The sequence below is a fragment of the Mastacembelus armatus genome, chromosome 4, assembly GCF_900324485.2.
Source record: "Mastacembelus armatus chromosome 4, fMasArm1.2, whole genome shotgun sequence".
Taxonomy (NCBI): domain Eukaryota; kingdom Metazoa; phylum Chordata; class Actinopteri; order Synbranchiformes; family Mastacembelidae; genus Mastacembelus; species Mastacembelus armatus.
The window spans coordinates 4995975-5019748 of record NC_046636.1 but is presented as its reverse complement, the minus strand read 5'-3'; the positions used below and the strand labels follow the sequence as shown (position 1 = coordinate 5019748).

General features: G+C 37.8%; 2 protein-coding genes across 7 annotated transcripts; one reads left to right on the top strand and one right to left on the bottom strand.

Moving 5' to 3' along the window:
- The first annotated feature begins 15 nt into the window (after positions 1–15).
- On the top strand, positions 16–6631 carry mcoln3b (mucolipin TRP cation channel 3b). Of its 4 annotated transcripts, none has more exons than XM_026323450.2 (14): positions 16–58; positions 613–809; positions 902–1069; positions 1888–2029; positions 2118–2193; positions 2289–2340; positions 2621–2720; positions 2872–2984; positions 4599–4748; positions 4903–5004; positions 5235–5357; positions 5499–5705; positions 5882–6009; positions 6251–6631. In XM_026323450.2, the coding sequence occupies exons 2-14, from the start codon at positions 615–617 to the stop codon at positions 6288–6290; spliced, it is 1596 nt and encodes a 531-aa protein (XP_026179235.1). In that variant the 5' UTR covers positions 16–58; positions 613–614; the 3' UTR covers positions 6291–6631. The 4 variants fall into 4 exon arrangements, with proteins under 4 accessions (XP_026179235.1, XP_026179231.1, XP_026179233.1 ...); XM_026323446.2 differs by having other exon boundaries at positions 2289–2385; XM_026323448.2 differs by having other exon boundaries at positions 41–58; positions 568–809; positions 2289–2385.
- LOC113139853 (G-protein-signaling modulator 2-like) lies at positions 6623–23448 on the bottom strand. Of its 3 annotated transcripts, none has more exons than XM_026323444.1 (15): positions 23087–23448; positions 16063–16284; positions 15587–15722; positions 15088–15227; positions 14437–14560; positions 14096–14211; positions 13692–13847; positions 12684–12792; positions 12269–12434; positions 11983–12074; positions 11283–11465; positions 9959–10121; positions 9108–9293; positions 8897–9012; positions 6623–7630 (listed from the first exon to the last, which is right to left on the bottom strand). In XM_026323444.1, the coding sequence occupies exons 2-15, from the start codon at positions 16281–16283 to the stop codon at positions 7463–7465; spliced, it is 2076 nt and encodes a 691-aa protein (XP_026179229.1). In that variant the 5' UTR covers position 16284; positions 23087–23448; the 3' UTR covers positions 6623–7462. The 3 variants fall into 3 exon arrangements, with proteins under 3 accessions (XP_026179229.1, XP_026179228.1, XP_026179230.1); XM_026323443.1 differs by lacking the exon at positions 23087–23448 and adding an exon at positions 16971–17033; XM_026323445.1 differs by lacking the exon at positions 23087–23448 and adding an exon at positions 16863–16881.
- Between the last annotated feature and the right edge of the window lie 326 nt (positions 23449–23774).

Genomic DNA, 23774 nt, shown 5'->3' with positions numbered 1-23774 from the left:
ATTCGGCAGTGACCTCGAGGTTTTCACGCACAAAACATCATACACGCACACGCGGAAGGTAAGACAAGTTTCATTATTTCACTCATTACTGTCAGTTGAACAGAAATTTTGATAAGTTATGAATTTTAATTATGAAAACAAATTCTTATACATTGCCGGTGGCACAGCTGGATGCAATTAGAAGTTAATTAGCCTGTGGTCAGAGATTGGTAGGTAGCGTTTTTTATATGTTTTTATTTTTCAGTTTTCCACCGACAAATGATAAATATTTGATGGTGTACCACAACAGTGTAAGATAATCAACTTTCTGAAAGTGAACTGCTTTGTATTATTCAACATTGCCAAGGTAGCCTACTCCTGACTAGCTAATTAAAATGTTCCCAGGTACACCGATATGGGCTAATCTTGCAATCTGGGGCAACAGTCCTGCATGAAATATATTTGACGCATATTTGTTGACACTGTCAGGTTTTATTATTCAAGTATTTTGAAGCCATAGTTTGGGTATTGGGTACTGGAAGTTGTTTTAGCTGGGACTGCAGCCACTGTTAATCTTTATATGTGCAGAGTCTACAGTGACACCCCAAACCATCCATATTCCATTTAATTTAGATATGGAGGAGTCTAGTGATTTGTATGATGAGTATGAGACAGATTTCCCCTGTTCCTGGGCTGAGGAGGATGTGGAGTGTCTCAGAAGGAAGATAAAGTATTATTTTATGAACCCCTGTGAGAAGTATCACGCTCGTGGACGAAAACCATTCAAACTCATACTCCAAGTCATCAAAATTGCCATTATTACCATTCAGGTAGTACTCTGACATGATCTGAATAGATGTTTTTAAATTTTAATTGCGTTTTTTCCCCATCCTGGTAACAACTTTCGTTTTTCCCATCTCAGTTGGTATGTTTTGGCCTCAGCAACCAGATGGTTGTCACATTCAAGGAGGAAAGTCTGATGACATTCAAGCACCTCTTCCTGAAAGATTATGTTGATGGAGGGATGGATACATATGCTGTTTACAGACAGGGTGATGTTTATGATCACATTAACTACATAATTGAACAGGTAACTGAATGATGGTATTTTCTTTTTATATCATCCCTTTTGCAAGTATCACCAACATGCCATGTATTGTATTTCCTGGGATTAATAGTGTCAACATAGATATACAGGCTACATTTTAGATGCTTTGTAACTTATAAATGTAGATGTTATCATGCTACAAACATTTAGCAGTTAGCTTTGTGATTATATGAGTTATTGTGTTAAGTAGTCTTAAGGTGTCAATTATATATTCCATGTCGACATCAACTGTTTAAACTTTCATTTAAACGTAATTTAAATTAACAATGTAGTCCAACAATGTAGTCATGATGTCAAATCAAAATCAGGTGCCAAAATGTACAAAGACAGACATGGACAGTAGCACTGAAGAGAAAGGATCCTGAGCCGTGTTATTGGTCACTTGTCTGCAGCAGTCATTAGATGACTGTGACAGGACTGGACTGACAACATTTTATAAGGAAGGCAAAGTTTTTCTATAAAAATGCAGCACCAAGTCTTTTTTTTTTTGGTGCTTTTCAACTCTACACAACTGATTAGTTTATCAGAATGTGTAACTGTAATGAACAGCAGTGGTTCATGTGGCATGTTTTCATTTTACTTTTGCTGTAAATCTTTGTGGGAATTTTACAGTAGTGCCTGTGTATATGGCAACAAGCTTGGCAGGCTCTCATGATAAGTTATATCCTGTCATCTGACTGGACTTTGTTCATGTTATTTGAATCATTCACTTAGGTATGTTGCACAGATCTGTCATAAAACCACTCATCTATGCATCCCAATCTGCTGCACGATAACTGTTTTCAATTGTTGATTTCTAGTATGGACTTTTGCACAATATCACAGTTGGAAATCATGAATATGAGAAAAACACACCGTTATCATTATGCCAAGAGTTCTACAGGAATGGAACCATCTACCCCGGAAATGAGACCTTTGAAATTGATTCACAGGTGGAAACTGGTATGTATGTGCTTATTTTATTTTTTGTAAAACATTTTACATAGGTGGATTTACATTTGTGTTTCTCTTTTTTGCTCCTATCTACCAGAGTGCCTGAAAATTTATCCAGTATACAGTGGGTCATTGCAGGAAGTTCTTCCACATTTTGAATTGCATTTCAAAAGGTTCATTTAATCTCTTTTTTTTTTGTAATGCCAAACATTGTCTTCTCTTGATTTTTGTTTTAATATGAGAATCTCTTGTACTTTTTATCTTCCAGATTGCTCTACATCACGATCACTTTTGTTCTCAAGGCCATAAACTTACAAACAGTGAGACATCGAGAGTTGCCAGACTGCTACGACTTCACTGTTATTGTATGACACTTGGCTCAGTAAACGCCACATAGATTAAATGAAAATGTGTCAGATGTGTGAACCCTGTGTTTATTTAATGAAGCTATTTTGAGGACACGATGTTTGCACACAGTGCCTGCTAGTTACATAGTTAAATGTTACCTTGAGGGCCGTTGTTGTGAACGTTTGGCAATGTGTATGTCAAAGTTTATAAAATTTGTCTGCCTTTCCTCTAATATGGCTGTCTGGTTAACAGATCACATTCAACAACCAAGCTCACAGTGGCAGGATAAAGGTCAATCTTGAAAATGATGTAGACATCAATGAATGCAGAGAATGGAAAGTAACTGGGGCATGTAAGTTTGGTGACTTGATTTTAGTGCACACAAAAGAATTATCTGTATAGCTGTATGCCTATGAATTGATTGCTGTGATATATTTTGGCTGCGCTGAAAAATGAGATATTGAGAATTAGATAGACTCATTTTAATTTCTTTGTTCCTTCAGCTGCTAGAAACTTATACCTGACTGTGGCATTTGACTGCCTCATCATTATAACTTGCATCACCTCCTCCTTGCTCTGTATACGCTCAGTGATCAATGGAATTCAGCTGCAATTGGTGAGTAAAATTTACTGAAATCCTGAAACACTGCAAGTATTTTTATTATCCCAATTAGTTTTTTCCAGATCTAAGAAAAAGTATTGTTCTTGTATTAACATAAAGTGGAGGTCAGTTACATTAGTTTACGCCATTAAATCAATACTGATGGATGGAGGTTACAACTTTTCTAATAGTAGTCTTATTCAAAACATTTATATGCTAGTTTTACTTCACTTACAGGATAAGTTCAGCTTTCTAAACAGTTGGCAGGTACACCTACATGAAAAGAGGTTTTACATGCTATAATCATTCCTCCTGTTCATACTGGTCATGAATACATCCTTTTCTGAAGACCTTTCAGTTGAAATGATGGGCAACACAAAACAATCCTTGGTTGGTGCAAAAATGTATTCGAATTCTTATATATGGAGATTCAGCTCACCAAGCTAAGCAAATTAAGTGGGAATCTTAACATTGAAGTCTTTTGGTGTAATATTCCCTCTTGTTGCCCTGGATAGTGCTTCTCGGTTGAGTTGCAATGTGAGCGACCCACTGACATCAGAGTGAATATAATAAGACGTCTTTAGAAAACAGTGAGATCCACAGTATCTTATTTCAACCCATATGTAATCGAACATTATTGTTTCAGTCAGGAAAATAATTGGACTGTTAGCACCTCATACAATGGATGAGACAGAGGATTGAGGCTACACGCAGTCAGTGTGTCCTGCAATGAGAAAAGTGTACCTGGCTCTGAAACAAATCCTCATGGTCTGCTTTACATAAGGGAATAAATTGATTTGAAACCTATTATTAATAATAATGGTAGCCAGGATGAGAGTACTTGCTCTGAATATAATGCAGATAAAGTAATAGGAATTCCAAAGCGCACAGGGGAAGTCTAGATCATCATCTGGTCATGGGCAACTATTAATAAAATAAGATGATCTAGACATTCTGGATTTATTGTCCTGCTCTGACTTGGCACCCTGTTAGATGAGCATACAGCTGTGCCCAGGATTACTATTCGCTGATTTAGCAGATATTATATTGTAGCATCATATCAAAGCAGTATACATGAAGTCGTGAATTGAATGTCAGCCACTTTTTGCCATGGGTCTCATCCCATTTTCGCTGCTTTAGCATAGTTGCATTGTCTGAATTAAATTTAAATTCCTCTTCTCATCCAATGAGAAATCATCATGGTTTTGACAAGAGCACACACTTGTCTCAGATGATTGCGTCCAACTTTTCTAACCTGCAATACAGGTGTTTGTCGGCCAACCAAAATATCCAGATGTTCTTAACCAGTATTTGAAAAGCCAGCAGTACTCATTTGAAATGTTTTGCAACATACTACTAAGAGTAGCGTACCCTCAGGCTTTTATTACCCACTTTTAGTACTTACTTTTAGTACCCACATTTTATTACCCACTGTGCTTTTATTTTGACTGACATTCTCAGAGGCTTTAATGATCATTAATTGAGTTGTCCTTAATTTTATATATCATCATATAAATATAATTAATGCCTATATATCCCAAATAGAAATGTTAAATTTGCTTTAAAAATGGGTCGACTCTAAAAAAAATATATATTTATAGTACAACCTGCATTTTCTTCTGTTAACAGGAGTATACATTCTTCTGCCAGAACCATTGTGGTAAAAAGGCCCCATGGTCAGACAAGTTAGAGTTTGTGAATGGTTGGTATATCCTGATCATTGTCAGTGACACGCTGACCATCATTGGCTCTATTTTGAAGATTGAGATCCAGACTAAGGTAAAGATCATTTCATTAGATGTTGATCCAGATTCAAGTCAATTCACAATATAAATTACAATGTCTTCTATTACTTTTACCTTGTATGGTTGTTTTGTTGTATTACTTTAGTCTGTTGATAACCTTTTTTAGATAATTGACTGTTTTTGTTTAGGTCCTTACAAACTATGACGTGTGCAGCATATTCTTAGGGACAGGCACCATGTTTGTCTGGATTGGAGTCATTCGCTACATGGGCTACTTTAGGAAGTATAATGTAAGCCCATACAGTACATGTCCACCAGTGTCACATAGTGTAAATCATTTAACTGCATTCTTACACAGCTTACAATCTGTTTCTAAGATGGATCTGTTAGAATTTGAACACATTTGCTTTTAACAGGTCACGGTTTTAATACAGCACATTCTTTTGTGTGGTTTCCAGAATCTGGTCTTCCGTATATATTTTTCAGCTCTTTTAACCACGCGTTTTGTGGCTATTTTCAGATTCTCATCCTAACACTCAGGGCAGCCTTCCCAAATGTTATCCGTTTCATCTGCTGTGCTGGAATCATCTACCTGAGTTACTGTTTTTGTGGGTGGGTAGTCCTTGGTCCATATCATGAGAAGGTACGGAGTATCTACATAGTACCTGAAAACATTTAAAATTCTAGTTCTGTCCCATTTCAGTAGTCAGTAATCATGGGGACAAGTACAGAAAATGATTATACTTCTGACCTAATGTTTCCCCTCTGTGACCTTATGTTTTAGTTTCGAACACTGAACACGGCGTCTGAGTGTCTGTTCTCACTGGTAAATGGGGACGACATGTTTCCCACCTTTGAAAACATGAAGCAGAAGAGCAGCCTAGTGTGGATGTTCAGCAGGGTTTATCTTTATACCTTTGTCTCACTCTTCATCTACATGATCCTCAGCCTTTTCATCACCATCATCACTGACACCTACGACACCATCAAGGTAAATATCACTCTGCATTATTGATCCTTTGTCAGTACTTTTTGTTATGCAGACATTAGTATATTTCATTTACATGTATTCTAGAAAAATATGCTTAAAATCAAAATATGCATGTTTCTAAAGAATGTAAAATTTTAGACTGAAACTAATGTCACTTTCTGACTTGTTTAATTTAGCAACAGCAGCGGAGTGGAATCCCAGCATCAGAGTTGCAGAGGTTCTTGTCAGTGTGTGAAGATCTGCCACACTCTGGGGTGTATAGACTTGAGGAGAATAGCTGTATTTTCAAATGTTGCATCAACAGGTAAGATCAGATGTTCACTCTAAGAGGACAGAACTAGAATTTAAATGGCCCAATGTGTGATATTACTGGTAATCTTATCTATATTATATTAAAGCTCTGTTCATGGTAATAATATACATTTTGGTGCTCCTTATTTGCACCTTTTCGACTAGCGGTGCAAAAGAAAGTGATTTTAAAACCCTTAGTGTTACCTTGAATTAGTTATGAATAGAATCTAAGTTGAGCCATTTTCTCCTTTCAGGTGCAGGAATTATCAGGAGAGGCTGATTTCAGTGTCATAGCAGGTGTCTAATGTGGAGTTATTATTTTATATACTACTACTGAACTATAATCATTAACAACAGTGGGCAGATTGGAGGGTTTATGTCTTTACCAATAGGCCCCTAGTTTGCTCAGATGATTTGATTTTAATATGAAGGAAAATTTTTGTTTCATTTCTGGCCAAATCCTAGTGGATATAAAAGGTCTGACCACTAAATACATGTATTTATACTTACATGTACTGTAGATAATAGATGATGAAAGTGAAATTTTATTTTTCCAAAGCATGTAACTTGGAAGAGTCCCCGTGTTGTAAACTGAAGATAATGAATCAAGGTTTAAAAAGTTGCAATGCAAATTTAAGAGATTTTATTTCTCCATTGTCTGGAGAAGGTATCAATATAAAACATAAAATAGCACTTTTTTTCTTCACACTAGTTTATCTGCTGTAGAATCTTGTTACAAAGAAGAGAAATCCCATTTCAGATCATAGTAATACTCCACCCAAACAACCTCTTAATGTAAAATGTCTTTTTAAGTTTTCAGAAGAAATATCCAGAAACAGACAATATAAACAGCTCCACCAGTCACCAGTAGCTGTGGATGGGAACCTTAATTTACCCAGAGAGTAAATCGGTGAAGGTATAAATGGACAGGACAGGCCATGCAATGTTCCAGTCTGCTGAGAAGCAGAACCTGTAAGAAAAGTTCAGAGTGTCTCATAAAAATCATAAAGCAGAAGTCTCTGAAGTTTGGCTCATGTCCTTGGACTGCAGTACTGTTACTCCCAGTGAAAGAAAAACCATAGCCCAGTGTGTGTGGGAGACCTGTTTCAAGTCTCCAGTGAGGGAAGCGATCACTGGTACTGAGTGAGGTCTCTGAGAAAACAGTCAGCAAGGAGCACTACAGGAGAACAGTAAGTGGCAACTGCCAGCTATCTAAAAAACAAGTCCATACAGCTTAAAATTTATGTTTCCCATGACTATGTCACAGTGACCAGTTCTCTATTGTTTCAGATCTTAATTCCTAATAGAATCCCTTAGGGAGTCTCCCAGTATTGTAGCGAGGAAAATTGCAAAATGCAGAAAACTGGGATGACGCAGCCTAAGAGAAAAAAAAAAAAATTCTGGATTTCAAAAATATGGAAGCTTGATTCTTCATCTGAGGTAACATGACAAATCACTCCTCGGAGTTAGTCTGGTTTGGATTGCATAATGCCAGGGGGCGGTAGGACTCGCTGCTCCTCCATTCTGTTGGACTGCGAACGCAGGATGAGACTAAAAAAATCCTCATCTGGAACCGTTGGTCCCTTAGTTGTAGAGGGTGGAGCAGCACACCTCTGGTCATTCAGTCTTGAGCCCTGCAGTACATTATAGAGAGACAATTATATTGGCTCTTGTTGTTGATACTGGTACAGCTAGTCATGTATCGGTCTCTTCAGGGCTAAAATGATTTGTCTCATGATATAAAAATACTATTTTAATTAATTATAATTTGTTCTAAAAAAAAAAAAAAGCCCCAAATTTAGCAGTTTCATCTTCTCAGTTCAGAAGGCCTATTATGTTACTGTAAATTGAGTCAAAACATTAAGCAAAATTCTTAAAGCGAAAAAGACAATTGGCATTTTAAAGTTAGAACCTTAAAATCTTAAATATCCTAAATATACAATGTAACTTGCTTGAAATCTTTGTATGCCATTTGGATTTAAAAGAGTAGACATGAAATTATGAATTGAATTTAAATCGAATTATTCTGTTTAAAGATAGAATTTGAAACAAGGATTGAAAAGGTTAAAGTTTGAATATGTAAAATATAAAAATATGGTCAAATATTCCAATAAGTCAATAACGGTACAAATCTGTCTTCTAAGTTTTGAAACGTTTTTCTCAGATTCAAAACTCTTTAGAGATCCGCATCAGCTTTTTCTGACACTTGTATCTGGGGAGGGGTCTGAAACTGCTCAGCGACCTGGGTGTTAGCTAAAGAATGTAAACCAGTGAGCTAATAGTGATACACCTAAACAATTCGATTGGCAACACTGGATTCCTATTGGAGGATGGATGCATGGAAGGCATGCCAGTCAATACAGCTGGAAATGAAGATGTTTACACTTTGCATGAATTCATCCTTATGATATCCAGTTGTACTTACTCATGTCCAGTGTGACCAATGAAAATGTGTTAAGATCAATCCATGTTAGCTTACAATGTTTTAGAAACCATGTAATTGGCCCAGTATCTGTGAGAACCCACCCCAGGTCCTTAGGCAGTTTCAGACCATTCCCTTGTTGAAACAGTGGCAGAAAGAGTCTTTCAGAAAAGAGAGGGTAGAGTCTCTGACGAAGCCTAGCAAAATCTCTAAAATCCTTTCAGTTCACAGAGAAGCATATAACTCAACATACGGTACAGTACATTGAGAATCAAGTTTCTTATAAACACTGAAGGAATATACATTTAATGGATCAACTCTTCAAACAGAAAATTCTCCCCATCATTAGTAACAAACTATTCAGTTCTTTCCAGGAGACGACTTAAAAGTTATAGACCAGTAAATCAAATGTTATTAAACTCCGTGTGTGATGTGGAAATTACTACTCGAGGTCTACAGTAAATATGCTTTTTCTCACCTGGCACTTAATTAGCATGTCAAAGAAGATCTCATCCCCCTCAGGTTGCTCAGCGCTGGCCTCGAGGCGACTGTGCAGGGAGGGTGTGTAAGGGGTATCTGTACTGCAGACGGGGGCTGGGAAGAAAAACAAGCATTAGTCAAGACGTGTGCAATGAAACTATAGTAGATGACAAATTGATATTGGGAAATCCCTTGTATTAGTTCATCACCTTGTGTGGGGACCTGATCTGTGCTGGAGGTGGAGGGTGTACGAGGCGGGCTGGAGGTGCTGAGACGTAAGCCAGGAAAATGGTTCAAGCTGGCTCTTTGGTCGTCCAGACGACGGGCCTGGGAGCTGGCCAGCAGCTCCAGGAAATGACCAGGATCCTGCAATGGCGCTTCGCACTCCAAAACAGCTAGAAGTAGGCAATAAATGATATCTATGGGTCTAGTGACAAATGGAAAATAGCAGCTTATACTGGTAACAGTGAAACTTGTGACTTGTAATCCTCTACTCATCTGTTCATTCTTATGTCAAAGGTAACAAAGCCAGAGCACACCAACATGTATCTTTTGAGATTGAAACCCTCCCTTTAGATTTGAAGGTCAGCTGACCAGAAAAATGTAGTTTCATCCTTCACAGAGCACAAAGCCTTTGATAAGCTTGGATGGACAGAAAGTATGAAAAAAACCCATGAAAGCTGCTGTGCTCAGTGTAAGATGAAACCAGAAATCTTTAACATAAACTCAAGCTAGAAAGGCTAAAAGGTTGAGCCTCTGAAGGTTCAGGATCATGTCACACAGCCATCATAGCCACCAACAACACATTTAATATGTAGAGCATATGTTTGTGGACATTCTGCATTCACACCATAAAGGGCCAGTGTGGTACTGATCTCTGCAGTGAACTGGCTGGCCTTCCCACCAGATTCTCAATATGCTGGCTAATTTGCTCATTAGTAATGGAAGAACATACAGTTTCTTTAAAGTCTTTCGACCTGTACTGATTGTTGAAAAATAAGTGAGAAAATTACATTACATATGGTGTGAATGCAGATGAAAGCACAAAGGGCTGACTCACATTTCCTTCCAGCTACAGGTGGGGTGGAGGAGGGAGAGGAATGGGCAGGGGGATGGCTGTGGCCAGCCAGGAGAGTGCACCTTTGGTCGTCCATTCTGTTGCTCTGAAAACGAGAGAGGAGGTCGAAAAAGCCATCCTCTCCAATAGTGTCCTGTAATCCTAGCTGCAACATTTAAACAAAAAAAAAAATGCTAAATGTATATTTATTAGAAAAGGGCTTCATATAATTAAGGTTAATTAGAAAAGATGATATGCATAAACCATGCAAAATTCAAAAGTCTTAGAGGTTAAAGGTTTTTAGTGTCAATAAAATAATTTGCTTTTTTTCAAACTTTAAAACTGTGATGTGAAAACTGTTATTCAGATTTTTCTGACAGTTTGACAGTACCTAAATCTAGGATGAAGAGTCGGGGGGGATCGTGCCTTCTCAGTAGCAGCCCCTAAACTTTGGAACAAGTTGCCCCTTTACATCAGACAGACCCCGACTCTTCCTATTTTTAAATCTCACCTTAAGACTTTTTTATACACATTGGCATTTAATACTGAGTGATGAGGTATTCTTCTCCCTGTTTTTTTTATTTTATTGTCTATGTCTGCAGCTATTTTAGAATTGTACAGCACTTTGGTTAACTAAGTTGTGTTAAATGTGCTTTAAAAATAAATTTGACTTTGACTTTTAGACCAAGCAAATAACAGATAACAGCCAGATTAATTTAAGTTCAAAGTAACTGTCAGCTGCAGGCCTATTTAAGTTAGATTATTTTTCTCTACTCATGTTACCACAAATAATCTCCAAAACAGGCACAGTTAGCAGAAAATATAGTAGATGTCAGGTACAGTGTATCTCAGCTGTTTGCTTTGATTTTTGAATAAAACAGGAAAAATAACATACAAATAGTCTTAGAAAGCCAATACATGCAAAGGGTTAAACGATCAAAGCTGAACTGAACTTTGCTGTACTGTATGGGTTTCCTCATTTAAGACACAGGACACACAGGTCAAACCAGTTTCATCATTAGTGTATAAATTGTAATCGAAAATTCCCAATATTAAGTGTTTTCATTTGACACACATTAACTACTGAATTTGAAATTCCCTTAACTTTCTTCACGTGCACTGAAGTTGTCATTGTTTTTTTTAATATGAGTGAGTAGCGATGATCTCACATTACTTCCTCTCATATTCTTAACATTAGATGCGAAAAAAATCTGTTGGAGTAAAGCTGTGTCATTGGATACATGTTTTACTAGTAACTTTTTCTGAGGATGAATTATTTCCCATCATAAATCTTGTGGAGAGGACAGTGTAATGTATTTAGAAATACCATAGACACTGGTGCATCCAGCTCAGCAGCGGGTTGCTCTGTGCAGTGTTCGTGCTGGTCTTTAGGAGATGATTTGTTGTTCTTCTGCTTCTTACTTTTCAGCCGCTGGAAGAGGAAAAGTTTGGTAGAAGCCTTGATTGTGTTGTTTTTTGAAGACCCAGGGAATACTTCCTCCTCCCAGTCCTGAACAAACAATGTGCATACAGAATGGTCATTATAATTGAACATTGTCACATTCAGCTGAATGACAAAACATTGTTATAAACTCTGAATGTTTTTGTTTATTTGAGCCTAACACATGGCTGACTTATCTAATGCTGCTGTTTCCAAGAGAAAACTGCACCATTTTATATGAGCAGCAGACGATTAGCATTTCAGTTCACTTTCAGTGTCACAATAGCAGTTTGTCAAAAAAAAAAAAAAAAGAACATTTCACCTATAAATTAAACGTGTAAAAGAAAAAAAAAGAATAACTCATTTAGTAACAAGTAATGTAATGCTTGCAGTTTGACAGCTTTGTCTGTTACAAGCTAGAAATCTATGGTGGGGATATGTGTATGAAAACTAAAGAGCTGATCCCTGTAATTTGTTCATTAGGTTTGAAATCAGAGCGAGCAGCTTCCACTGGGTTGTAATTTATTAAAACACACATACTCCTCGATGTAAGCGCTTGTGGCTCATGAAGTAATTGTATACGTACTGGACAGGCTGAAGAATCTCCAGTGTGATTTTTTCCAGGACTCAGTTCCAGGTTCTCGGCACTGCCTCTCTTCCTTAATGGAGACTTAGACCCTGAAATACAAAAATCAACAGTATGGCCACATTGGAACAGCACCCTCATAACATCACAAAATATGGTGAACATTTCTGGAGACTGTAAAACAGATTTTCTATAGTATAGAATTTTAAAATGCACACATAAAAGGCAATTACAGAAGTATATGCTACATGTTGAAATACATCAAAAGGGAGATGTGCAGGTTTACCTGGGAAGCTGCCATAACACTGGTAGTTTACTGGCAGAGCAGAGCTATTAGCGTTTGTGTTGCGCCAGAAGTTGGGATGGATGTTGGAGTTGGACTTGAGGCCTACAACCAGTCTTAGGTCTGACAAGTTCATCCTGGCTGTGACCTCCCCACTTTTGTCCCCAGTCTGCTCAATGGACGTCACAGTGAATGTAAACAATGTTAAATATATTGCTCCAAAACAAAGACCATTTTTGCACTAGCTTTGTAACTTATCTGTCCATAAATTGTCTTAATGCATGCATACATGTAATTGCTGCAGATAAAGAAGCCATATTATTTTCTGCTGTTCCCCTTGCAACCAGTAGATGGTGATGTGGCCTGATGGCAGCTACTGATTGGCCTGTGACGGATGAGGTAAACAGTAAACAGTCACCTCTTTGGCAATTTCCAGATGTTTCTCAGCAAAGTACATAGCTTGCTCATGATTCCCCAGGGCAGTATGGGCATTTCCTAGACTCCAGTATGCTCTTCCTTCACCAACTCTGCAATGAGACACAGGGAAACAGGCTGAGCAACTTCAGCTGAAACTAAGCAAGACTGGGCAGGGTATTCATCAACTTATCACATAGTACAATCAGAAAGACCTGAATTTATGCACACTTTAAAACAACAGTGTTTAACAATTTAATATTTATCATAGCCATTGAATTATTCTGACATCTATACACACATTCTACATAACATATATTATTTTATATAAAAAAAGGTATGTGTTCTACATGTGGTGTGGATATTTGTAGAACAGACCATTTCAAATTCAATAATCTCAGTATTAGCAGAACATATTCTATACATTTTACATGTCTATCAAGGCTTTGCAAGTTTACATGATCAGAAATCCCCAAGTCCATAAAAAGAGAGAAGTACATTGGAAACTAAAGCCCTGTTACTGGAAAAGGAGTAAAGGGGAAACCTGTACACACTGATCTGATACCCATCTGTAAAGTGAAACAAAAAGCAACAACTCTTCATTCTGACATTTTGATTATTTTATTCAGTTCAGTATATACTTTAAGGTGCAACTCAGCCTTTTAATGTTATAGTTGCTCAACATGGAACTGTAAAAGTGTGTCATTTATTATATACTATGGATGAAAACTAATCTCTAAGTAGAAAATCTTGCTTTTTGTGCATAATATCGGTCTGTTTTCTAAATGTGCATGTCTGCTGATTTGCTAGTGCTAGTCACAGGACAGCACATGGTATTAAATCTGGTAAAGTGCTGTTTCCTTGTCTGCTTTAGTGTCTCAACAGTTTACTGTAGCATGATGGTTTTTACTTGTGACACCATTAAGTTTTAGCAAATGATTTGTCAGTGACTGCCCACATTCAAGTGTTAAAGACAGTTTGGCTGACAACAAATGACTGTTATGGCCGATACCGGTCACTGAGGTCCTGAGCGATGACCAGATGTTTGAGGTGATAATCAATGGCTCTCTCATAGTCCTGCAGCAGAGTGTAGGTGTTGCCCAAACTGTAACAGGCCTGGGCCTCCACTGCTCTGTCCTTCAGAAGTCTGGCTAACTGCAGAGTTCTCCTGAGACCAAACAGAAGAGAAGGAAGAAGGTCTGAGAAAGTCTAGGATAGGTACAGGAGACTGAGTGTTATATGATGTTTCCTTTTCTGTACTCTCTTTTGTTGCCATTTTCCAAGGGTGTAACAATTTGTTTATGCAGGTACTTTAGTTAAAACTGATGAAATGGAAACAGCATCAGCATGTTTTGTGTCAAGTATCATGATCTGCCAGTGTTCACCATGAGATAAAGGAGCGTCACGTTCACTTACTTGTAATGACCAGCTGCAGTTTCAAACTGGCTGAGGAATATGTGAGCATTGCCAAGGTTACAATGCGCCCTCCTCTCAGCAGACTTATCCCCAAACTCTTTAGCGATGAGAAGACGCTGCCAAATAGTACAGTGCACATTAAGGTGGATCAACATTTTGAGGTAATCAAATTGGAAAACACACTAAGATGCAACGAAATCTAAATTTCCTTTCTAAAGTCTTTCTTACATGTTCAGTAAATATCAACTAATATTGTTATATGGCTAACAAGAGTGAGAAGCCAGTTTGATGCAGCTACCATGTATTTGTATGTATGTACATTTTACTTTGATTTCACCTACTTTTTCATGTGCAGCTACTGCAGGTTCAAAGTCACCCAGCAGATAGTAAGTATTACCAAGGTTCCCATAGGTCCGACCCTGGGCTGCACGATCACCCAACTCCTTCACCAAGCACAGGTTTGCTCTTTGTTTAAAAAAAATATAATAAAGAAAAAGAATAAAGTTGAAAGTTTGAAAAAGTTTTGTTTGAAAAAACTTTCTCATATCCAGAACTGATTGCTGTAAATTTTGGTCCTCAGGACTGCCATGTCCGGTACAGTACATTTATTTATAGTAGGCCACATATGGTAGTTGAGCCACCTCATTCTCATAAAAGGCAACAATTTTATAATGAGTTAAGATTATTGTGACGAACTATTATTTCTAAGGTCTAATTGACACTGATTAATATTACTACCATGGCTACCTATGGTTAAACAGTAGTATCTTCATTCCTTTTAACTTTTTAACAGCTTTTAACCAGTGTAAAAATCTGAGGCAGCCAAGGTATGCTTCATATGTCAAACATTATGAAGAACCCAACCAGGTGACACTGAATTTTAAGCATCTCACAACAAGGTGAGAGTTCAGCACCTTTTTTAGAGACCTTTTTGTTGAGGATCAAAACAGGAAAACATCACTGTTTACAAGTAAACAGTGAACCCAACTCACTCATAGTACTGTGAAGCTTTCCTCAGGGCGATCCTGGCCTCATCTGGGAACTCTCCTGGCTCTGCTCCAGTCCAGCAGATGCTCTTGCCCTTGGCGTGGTAAACATTCCCGAAATTATACAGCGCTCGAGCCTGCCCAACCTAGAGCATGCAGACCAGATTTTCACAGACAGAAACCACAGTCACCACTGTTGTAATTATATACTTAAAAATACCCTGACCTGACACCAGGCCTGCTAGTTTGCATTCGGGTCTGCATACTATTCTAGATGTTGGTATGCTAATGATCTACAGTCATTATATACCCAAACTGCTCTGTGGCTCACTGAAAATCATTTGGATCCATCTATTCTAATTAAAATATATGGCTAATATATGGATTTTATACAACAGAGAAAAGCCATTTATTCTCAGTTTGCTAAGATAAAGGGACTGAAGAATTGTTTCACTAACAACTAAAAAAGACTTTAGTAATAAAATACAGCTAATTTATAACCCACCTTATCATATATGGCTCTTGTGATATCCAAATGTCTTTGGCAACAAACCACTGCTTCATCATAGCGTCCTAAAAGCTTTAATGTGTTCCCAAGGTTGCCACTGGCTTTGGCCTCACCAAGTTCATCTCCAATTGTTCTGGGAGTGTAAGAAAAAGGGGGAAAAAAAAAACAAAAAAACACAGGAAATAATTAGACTGGAATATTAATGGATAACTGAAGTGTATTAGTATGAGAACAAGCAAGAGAGAAAACAATAATTTACAGCCACAAGCAGGAGTATGGTGGAGTCTTGTAATGTAAACAGAGCAGGAATTATTTGTTGGACTGAATAAAATGTGTGCATGAGCTCTAACCCAAGTAAAAATTAAATCCATCGGGAAGCAGTGATTTTGCAGGGTTGTTCAATTAATTTAAAAGTCTTGTGAAGAAGGATATGATTTCAGCACAAATTACTATTAAAGACTGAACTTGATTACCTGGTAAGTGTGAGGTCATGCCGATGGTACTCCAGGGCTTTGTTATACTCCTGTAGGTGAAAGTAGGCATTTCCCAGCTGACTGTAGATAGCGCTAAGGATTTGGAGGTCCTCTGTTCCAACCTGGATGGCAGATTCAAAGAAGGACACTCCAGCACGATAGTCACCAGCCTTACAGAGCCGCTCACCTTCCAGAGCTAGGTCCAGACATGACGACTCCATCCTGCAGGGAAATGGGATCTGTATGAAAAGTGACCAAAAATGCTGTCCAAAAGTCATGAAATCCTCTCATTACATCAGGACGATTTAACATTTAATTAACAGCAGAATAATAATAAAGCAAAGGCAAAATTTGATTAATGGATTAAAAAAAAAATGTGTAAAATACCTGGGGGATACAATAAATTAAATGAAATAAGGCAAAACACAGAATCCAAAGAACTTAATTTTATCTTTTAATTAGGGCCTAATATACATGTTTTTGTAAAAAATTTGCACACAGACCCAATAAAGTATTTCAGCCAAAAAAGCTTAAGTAGACTGCAGTGTCAAAAGTAGCAACAATTCTCATGATGTGATTTTTGGCAATGATCTAATGACATCAAATATTCAGGCAGAGGTATTCTTCATAATCAGAAACATTACAAATGCAGGCATAGCACAGAGGGCGTCATCTGTGTTTTGGTTTAAGCCATTTAATCTGGCAGGTCCTCTCAACACTCAGTGTGGAGAGCCTTTCTCACAATAGTAGCATGCACATACAACAGAAATAGAAAATATCGAGCAGAGAGAAGTCCAGACCCTGTGAAGCCAAAGACGAGGATTATAAATCCAAAATAGGATGGAGCATTTCCTGTTGATCATAAGCACTGACGCCTAAAAACTCTGCAGTGAAAATAAGTGCCTTACATTTAACCATGAACTCAGATGTGTCTGTGGCGAGGACTACCACACCCTACCAGAAAATAAAGAGTTCTTTTCTTGGCAGCTTGTGAGATTGCAAAACAAATCCAGTCATGCTTGGATACACAAGATTCACATCAACAGGAGAGTGACTAAAGATAACCACCATTTACTTAATATGTGGGATGCAGTTTTAAGTTTAAAGCTAAATTTCAGAAGCTGAATGTATTTTATTCCAGCTGACTTATCCACAATTTGGATCAACAACTCTACTTTTCAGAAAGACATTATGTATAGAGAATTTAATCCCTATTCTTTAAAAAACACTGAAATTAAAAATGATAACCAGGTTTTTGACATATAAATTGAGTTCTTCCATGACTATGGTTCAAGTGACATGAAGACAAGCAAAAGAAAACATATGCCTGTATGAATAAATAATCACAGGCTTATGACCTGAGGTTTGTTCTCTGTCTCGACCTCAGTCAGCATCAACCACCAAAACAAGTAGGAGCTAGAAACATTCAATACATTGAGTGATTACTTCCTCCTAAGCTGACTTTTAAGTTTCCCAGAGAGATAGTACATCCTCTTTCTCCTGAACACCAAAAAAACTCAATCAATGATTTGGGAAACTGCCTGTTAAAGGTTAAAGACCTGCCCTTTTCAGTAAATGGCAAACTCTTCGTGTTTACAGATGGACCAATATACTTTCTTGTCTGGTCCATGCAGAAAAGACTGTGGCTTCATATAATTAACATATTAAAATAGAATATTCTTTGCTGATGCAGTGCCTGTAGCAGCCTCTTAGACACTGCCTCTATTTACTAGTACTATTTAAAGACAATGTTAGCAAGTATAAAAGTATTTGGTGTGTGCTGGCCAGCAAAAGCAACAAAAATATGGGTGTTTTCTTTGTAAAGCTCTACATAAAGCTAAATACTGAAATGTTTGCTTTTGGTTCTAAAAGCTTTTCTCTCAACAGATTTTCTATGAAAGTATACCCAGACATTATACAGTCAAGGGGTGGATCTGTCTGACAAGACTTTATAAAGCCATATAAAGAATAAAATATTTTTCGTTGTGTAGATAAACATGCTCCTTGACATACAACATGACAATTCTTTACCTCCAGTCCCAGTGAAGTGTTGCACCAAAGCCCAGAATCACATACCTGTTGCCTCTCCCCATTCTGATACACTCAAGACAGTTTGACACGACGGACATTTCAAGCTTCTCAATCCCTCTCTGGGGTGAAAACAGCTCATTCAGCACAATACTCTTCTCTTCCTTCACGTGCATACACATTACGCATCAAGCTTCTGTGTCCCACTAACATAAAAATAAAGAAAACACAGATCTGCTGCCGTCTCTCAGAGGGTTCTGCTAATTTGTGGTAACAGCAAAACAAAGGTCTTAATCCGCTCAGTGTTCTAGTTGACCTTAGCAGGCAGGTGCTGGGGCGAGTGACCTTTAGTTGTAGGTGAATACAAATAAACAGCAGGTTGTTACAAAGCAGAAATGACTGAAGTGAGCAGTCAACTAGGTTGACATGTTTAGCTGATTGCCATACTTCTCTCCACTGGTAACCTGCATTTCTAAGCCACCTGATGGTGTCTGTCACTTCCAATTAAGCTAGACCTCAGTGGTAATTATAGCCACATTAAGTGGCTCTAGTGAACCCTAAAGCTATTTGCTCAAGACTCCATGAAATAATCATTCACTGACAGCAAGCCTGGATGGGCAGAAATTTATTTTATTAAAAATAATTTACCTGGATAATATATATTTAAATAAGATGGGTTATTAATTTTTGAATTTCCATAGTTCTCAATAATTTCTTGAGACAAGTCCCACAGGGACAGCATAATGTATTAGAAAAGAAAAGCCAGACATAAATTAACACCTCAGCACAATTCCTTGTAGTAACAGCAATAGCCAAGCCAGAGAAATCCACTTGTCTGAATTAACTAATAGGTCTGTACCAATGTGCCCTCTAGAGAAAATTAAAAAAATCAAAACATGTGTGATTATGCCGTCATCTTAGTTGACCAAAAGCCAGCCCGATCATTAATGTAACACAGGGCAAAGGTTGGTAATAACCCAACCTTGGAAGTGTTTCGCTGTAGGTTAAAATCAGATTACCATCCTTTTTAAACACATTTTTGTAAACAGATATTTCAAGCTGCTATTCAACTTTAGTTTGCCATGCTGCTTGTTAGAACGAGCACCAAAATCACATTTCCAATCTTGATAAAGCATTGTTGGTGCTTAACAAAAAAAAAAAAAAAAAAAAAAAAAAACCCCAGCACATTCATCAGTACATGACTGTGTCAGTAATCTCCAGACTAGCTGTTACCTGTCACTGAATTCACAACCAGGAAACTGCACTGGTGGTGCACTGATCTGACCGGACCAGTCTTGCATGCAATTCTTGAAATTTCTACAGGGCAAACTATGTATACACCTTTACCCCATAGGGCTTTCTATAACAAGACTTAACACATAAACATGTCATTGATAAACACAGAGAAGCTGGGACAGACTGGTGACCGAGCCAGGATGAACCCTCCCTCTCTCCACAGTATTTTCTGGGACTGCCTGCAGTTTTCTCCACAACCCTTGATAGGATGAGCGTATAACTAATGACTAGAAACAATCACATAGAGTTACTGACAGAAAGTAAAGCATGACAAAACAGCCTGCAATCTGGTGTTTACAGTATCCTCACAACTTTTTTTTTAGTGGTGCAATGAAATATTTACATTGAGGTCAGTAAGGACCCCCTGTAGTCCGCTCAGTATCATTCATCAGTTAGCCAATTAAGTGTCATGTTACTGCACAGAAAACTCAGAGAATACACTTATGTACCATACACATACATAGACAAGCATCTGTAAGTAGCATCATGAAAGCAAACACAAACATATGACTAAAAATACACCAAGGATGTCTGCAAATTGGACTGCATGATACAATGCAAGAAACTCTGTTTATAGTGTCCCGTCTGCAAGGTCCTATGTTAACCTTAATATAAAGCCTACCTGTGGCGGACATGAAGTAGATACTCCCTGTCCTGTGCACAGTACAGAGAAAAGCTTCCATACATGACAGTCATCCAAGCAATCCTAACCAATATAACCAGAGGAATAACATGATGGATCCCTGTTAACACTGACAGTCTCAGTAGAAAAAAAAAACAAACAAAAATGAATTAAAAATATAACAAGAAATAAACACTCCACCATTTGCGAAAGTCATCTGGGAAAGCTAAATGGGCTCCCGTGAACAATGTAAGAATTCAGCTGTCAAGCTATCTCCACCTCTTATCTTGTAACTGGAGCTGGGCAGCATAAGTAAATGCTTGCTACCACTCACTGTCATGTGTTCAGCAAAATCTAATTCTTTAGCAAAAACATAATCAATCAAGCAGGTTTTTGAAAGGACACAGAAGGGAATGCACTTGAACCTGCAAAGTTCTACAGCTTATTAACTTATAATTTTCATTGCTACTCAAGTTACACTAAACTAAAATTCAAGCTTAATCTAAAATTTATTTAGGAAAAAAAAAAAAAAAAAAAAAATCACTGCCAGACAACTCAGTAATGATAATTATCAGTTGCAGCCCTAGTCACTTTCCAGCTTTGTTTAATTTCTTCATGATTCATAGACAAAATGCATCACATCATACACTATAATTATTAAGTAGAATACACACAAACATTTTGTGGCTGCTTCACTTAGAATGCCCTGCTAGTGCTGGGTAAGATAACCTTATGCAGCTGTTTTGCTGGAAGTATCCTTTCAAAGAAATGCAGACTGCAGCTTATCGCCAGCCATGCTTAGACATACTTAGGCTTCTGCAGACTAGTTTAACCAGACTGCACCGTTAAAACAACACAGGAATGATTCATGCAGTTTGTGCTAAATTCTCTCAACTGTGTTAAAACAGAAACTTGAGATTCAGTGGCTTAAGCAATGTTTTATCCACTTCACACTTCCCATTTTGGCAATCATGTACCCACTGGGTTTTTTGATCTCTTTTTCACATACCATTGCACTGAGTTATCCTAGACTTGTCTCCCTGTCGGCTCAGATGGCCCTCTTTGTAGCTGACTCTGCAATTTTTTTGTTGATTACACAATCCTCTATGGCCTCCAGACAGTGTAGTACACAAAAACCCCAAGGGTTTCCAAGGTGTTTCTGATGCAGGGACCACAATGTCTGGGAACAATCACACTGTGTTCAAAGTCCCTTAGATCCTGCATCTGTAGCTTTTATCAAACAGTAACTTTATTTTTTGATCTATCAGCATGTTTTACTTTCATTCTGTTTGAGACTTGGGTCATAGCTATGAAAGGAAGGGGAAAAAAAAGATGCAACATGTATTTTTTTTTTTAAACAGTTCATAATAAAAAGTATAAGCCTCACTGTAAAATACTGGTCAACAGAGAGAATGACCCAAACACTGGGAAATATCTTTAACTAGTTTGGCACATTTGAACCACTCATTTTCACTGCCTCTAACAATGCAGCACTGCAGAAGAGTTTATCAAGACTGAAGAGGACATTCAACAGGAACTGAGACAGGTGGCCACATAAAAAGAAAGTACAAACAAATAATTGCCATGTCATGTTTGATTTTATCCATATAAATGTAAATTAATGTCAATTTTATATAAATAACTATCATTTGAAATATCCCTAGTGCAGACCTTTGAATTGCTGGAACACTTTGTGTGCGTATATATATATATAAATAAAATAGGAGCAATTACGTCTAATTCACAATAGGCCTAAATCACTGCCCTATAGTAATATCAATGAGGAATCCATGACCAACACACTGGAGCGTGTGCATGCTTGCCACAAAGGTCTGAAATCCTCAAGGAAGCTTTGTTCTCATTGCAAAACAACACAAAGAAATGCAAAGAGATGACACAGCACAAATGTGCCAGGTGTAAGAAAATAAATTTAAAAAATAAGGCTCAGCAAAATTTATGGTGTTTTTCCACCAACATCAAACATGGGAGATAATGTAATTGTACTTCTTTTGCACTTCAGCAAAAGATAAACGACTTGTGTGAAAATGTACTACAACAAAAGCATAAAACAGCTCTTTGAAAGAAACCCTTTGCTCTAGCACTTTAGTCACATATGCTACTAGACCATAACCATTTCAATATGAATATGCCCAAAAGATCCCTGTCCAATTAAGTGATGCGCTGTAAAGTGAGAACCATATTGTCTTCTGAAGAACGCTTATGAAAAACCACCTTTAGAGACACCATCACTGTAGGTTACTCTGTCATTATTGCCAAACTAGTGGAGAGGGCTTCATGAGCATTACCTTCTTGAATCCTGATACAAATGGAAGAAAAAACGAAAAACTACACATGAATTGTAACAACATTAAAGCTCTTAAATAAACTACCAGGTTTACTATGATCAGCTGGGGACACTTCACTGTTTCAGGTCAACAGAGACATTTCATCAGTCGAATCTTAAACAAACAAACAAACAAACTCCCCCAAAACTTCAGCTCTCAGTTTTCTGAACTTCTCTGTTTGCCACTGCATTTTATGAGTCTAGACTACTTACTCCATGACTCTACATTTTTGTTCTACTTTTAAATTTTACTTTATCCTTTTACTTATTTATTCTACATTTATGTAATGCATGTTAAAGGGCACGGTGCAAAATAAGCTTGTTTTGCTTTACACCGAACTCAAGACTCTACGGTCACGCTCATTTTGCAGAAAAACGAGGAAGCTACAAGTTATTTGAAGTTATTTTTTACTCTTCCAGTCAGGTCTCAGGCTGCACAGACTTCATACTGACGAGTGTTTGGGGAGTGGTGCGTCGTTAGCCCGACGTAACGTTACTGGAAAGCTGGAAATGAGTCACATTTACTGTGAACATGCCTTCACATGTTTGACTGTCTGGCTGAACGACAACAAAACAAACGGACGTTTGAGTTTGTTATATAACTTTAGTTAAAGTTGGATTCAAAGCAGAGTACGGGGGGTTCGGAGTTAGCAAAATAAGCTAACCCAACAGGTAGCGAGGGACCACAACAATCGGACTGACACCGAAAGTTTCCAAGAAATTGTTTCACCTACCTCAAACTGAAGTACGTGAATACATCACAATCACGGCTTCAGAAAACACTCCTCATCTCAGAGTCGTCTTAGCTCATCTTTTCACCCAGTTGTGTCCACTTCACTAACTACTCACTCGTCCATCTGGGGGAGTATGACTCCGCTGTGTCGGGATGAAGAAACCACTCGTCCTGTTGAAAGTCTGACTCCAATTAGGATTCAACGGGTGCTGCCTTCAAATGCCACCGGAATTGTTGACATTACTTCTTAAACGCGCATGATCGGCCAACCAAAGTGGTAAAAATATGCTTTAAATGTGACGTCTGGGAGGCGGAGGGAAGCTAATGGGTTACAGTCTTAATTCATAACAGCAGCATGTAGTGATTTGCTGGGACTGATTCAGCAGCAATTACATGTCTGACGTGGTAGTTTACATTTGAAGGCCTCTCTCGCCCCCTGCCGCATAAAGTGGCCCTGTGCTGCTAAGGGACACTTAGTAGCACAAATTAGTTAAACAAATGGGTTAGTTAGTTGGTTAGTATTAACTTCCTGGGGCAAACATGGTGCATATTGAGCCCCAGTAACCAGCAGAGTAATATATAAGTTGACTGACAGAAAATGAATGTAACTGGATAATTGTATAATTAAAGAAGGTCTAATTAAAAAAAAAAAAAAAAAAAGCTAAAAGTTCACAGGTATCAAAATCTAA

Bases quoted from the DNA above. Each gene is read 5' to 3' on its own strand.
- LOC113139853 (XM_026323443.1), bottom strand. The intron at 12,435-12,683 runs GTGACTGTTTAC...TCCATTGAGCAG, and splicing joins ATCTGGAAATTGCCAAAGAG to ACTGGGGACAAAAGTGGGGA. The intron at 7,631-8,896 runs GTGAGAAAAAGC...AATGTACTGCAG, and splicing joins ACATGCTAATTAAGTGCCAG to GGCTCAAGACTGAATGACCA.
- mcoln3b (XM_026323446.2), top strand. From the start codon at position 615: ATGGAGGAGTCTAGTGATTTGTATGATGAGTATGAGACAGATTTCCCC. The intron at 2,194-2,288 runs GTTCATTTAATC...TTTATCTTCCAG, and splicing joins TTTGAATTGCATTTCAAAAG to ATTGCTCTACATCACGATCA. The intron at 5,358-5,498 runs GTACGGAGTATC...CTTATGTTTTAG, and splicing joins TTGGTCCATATCATGAGAAG to TTTCGAACACTGAACACGGC.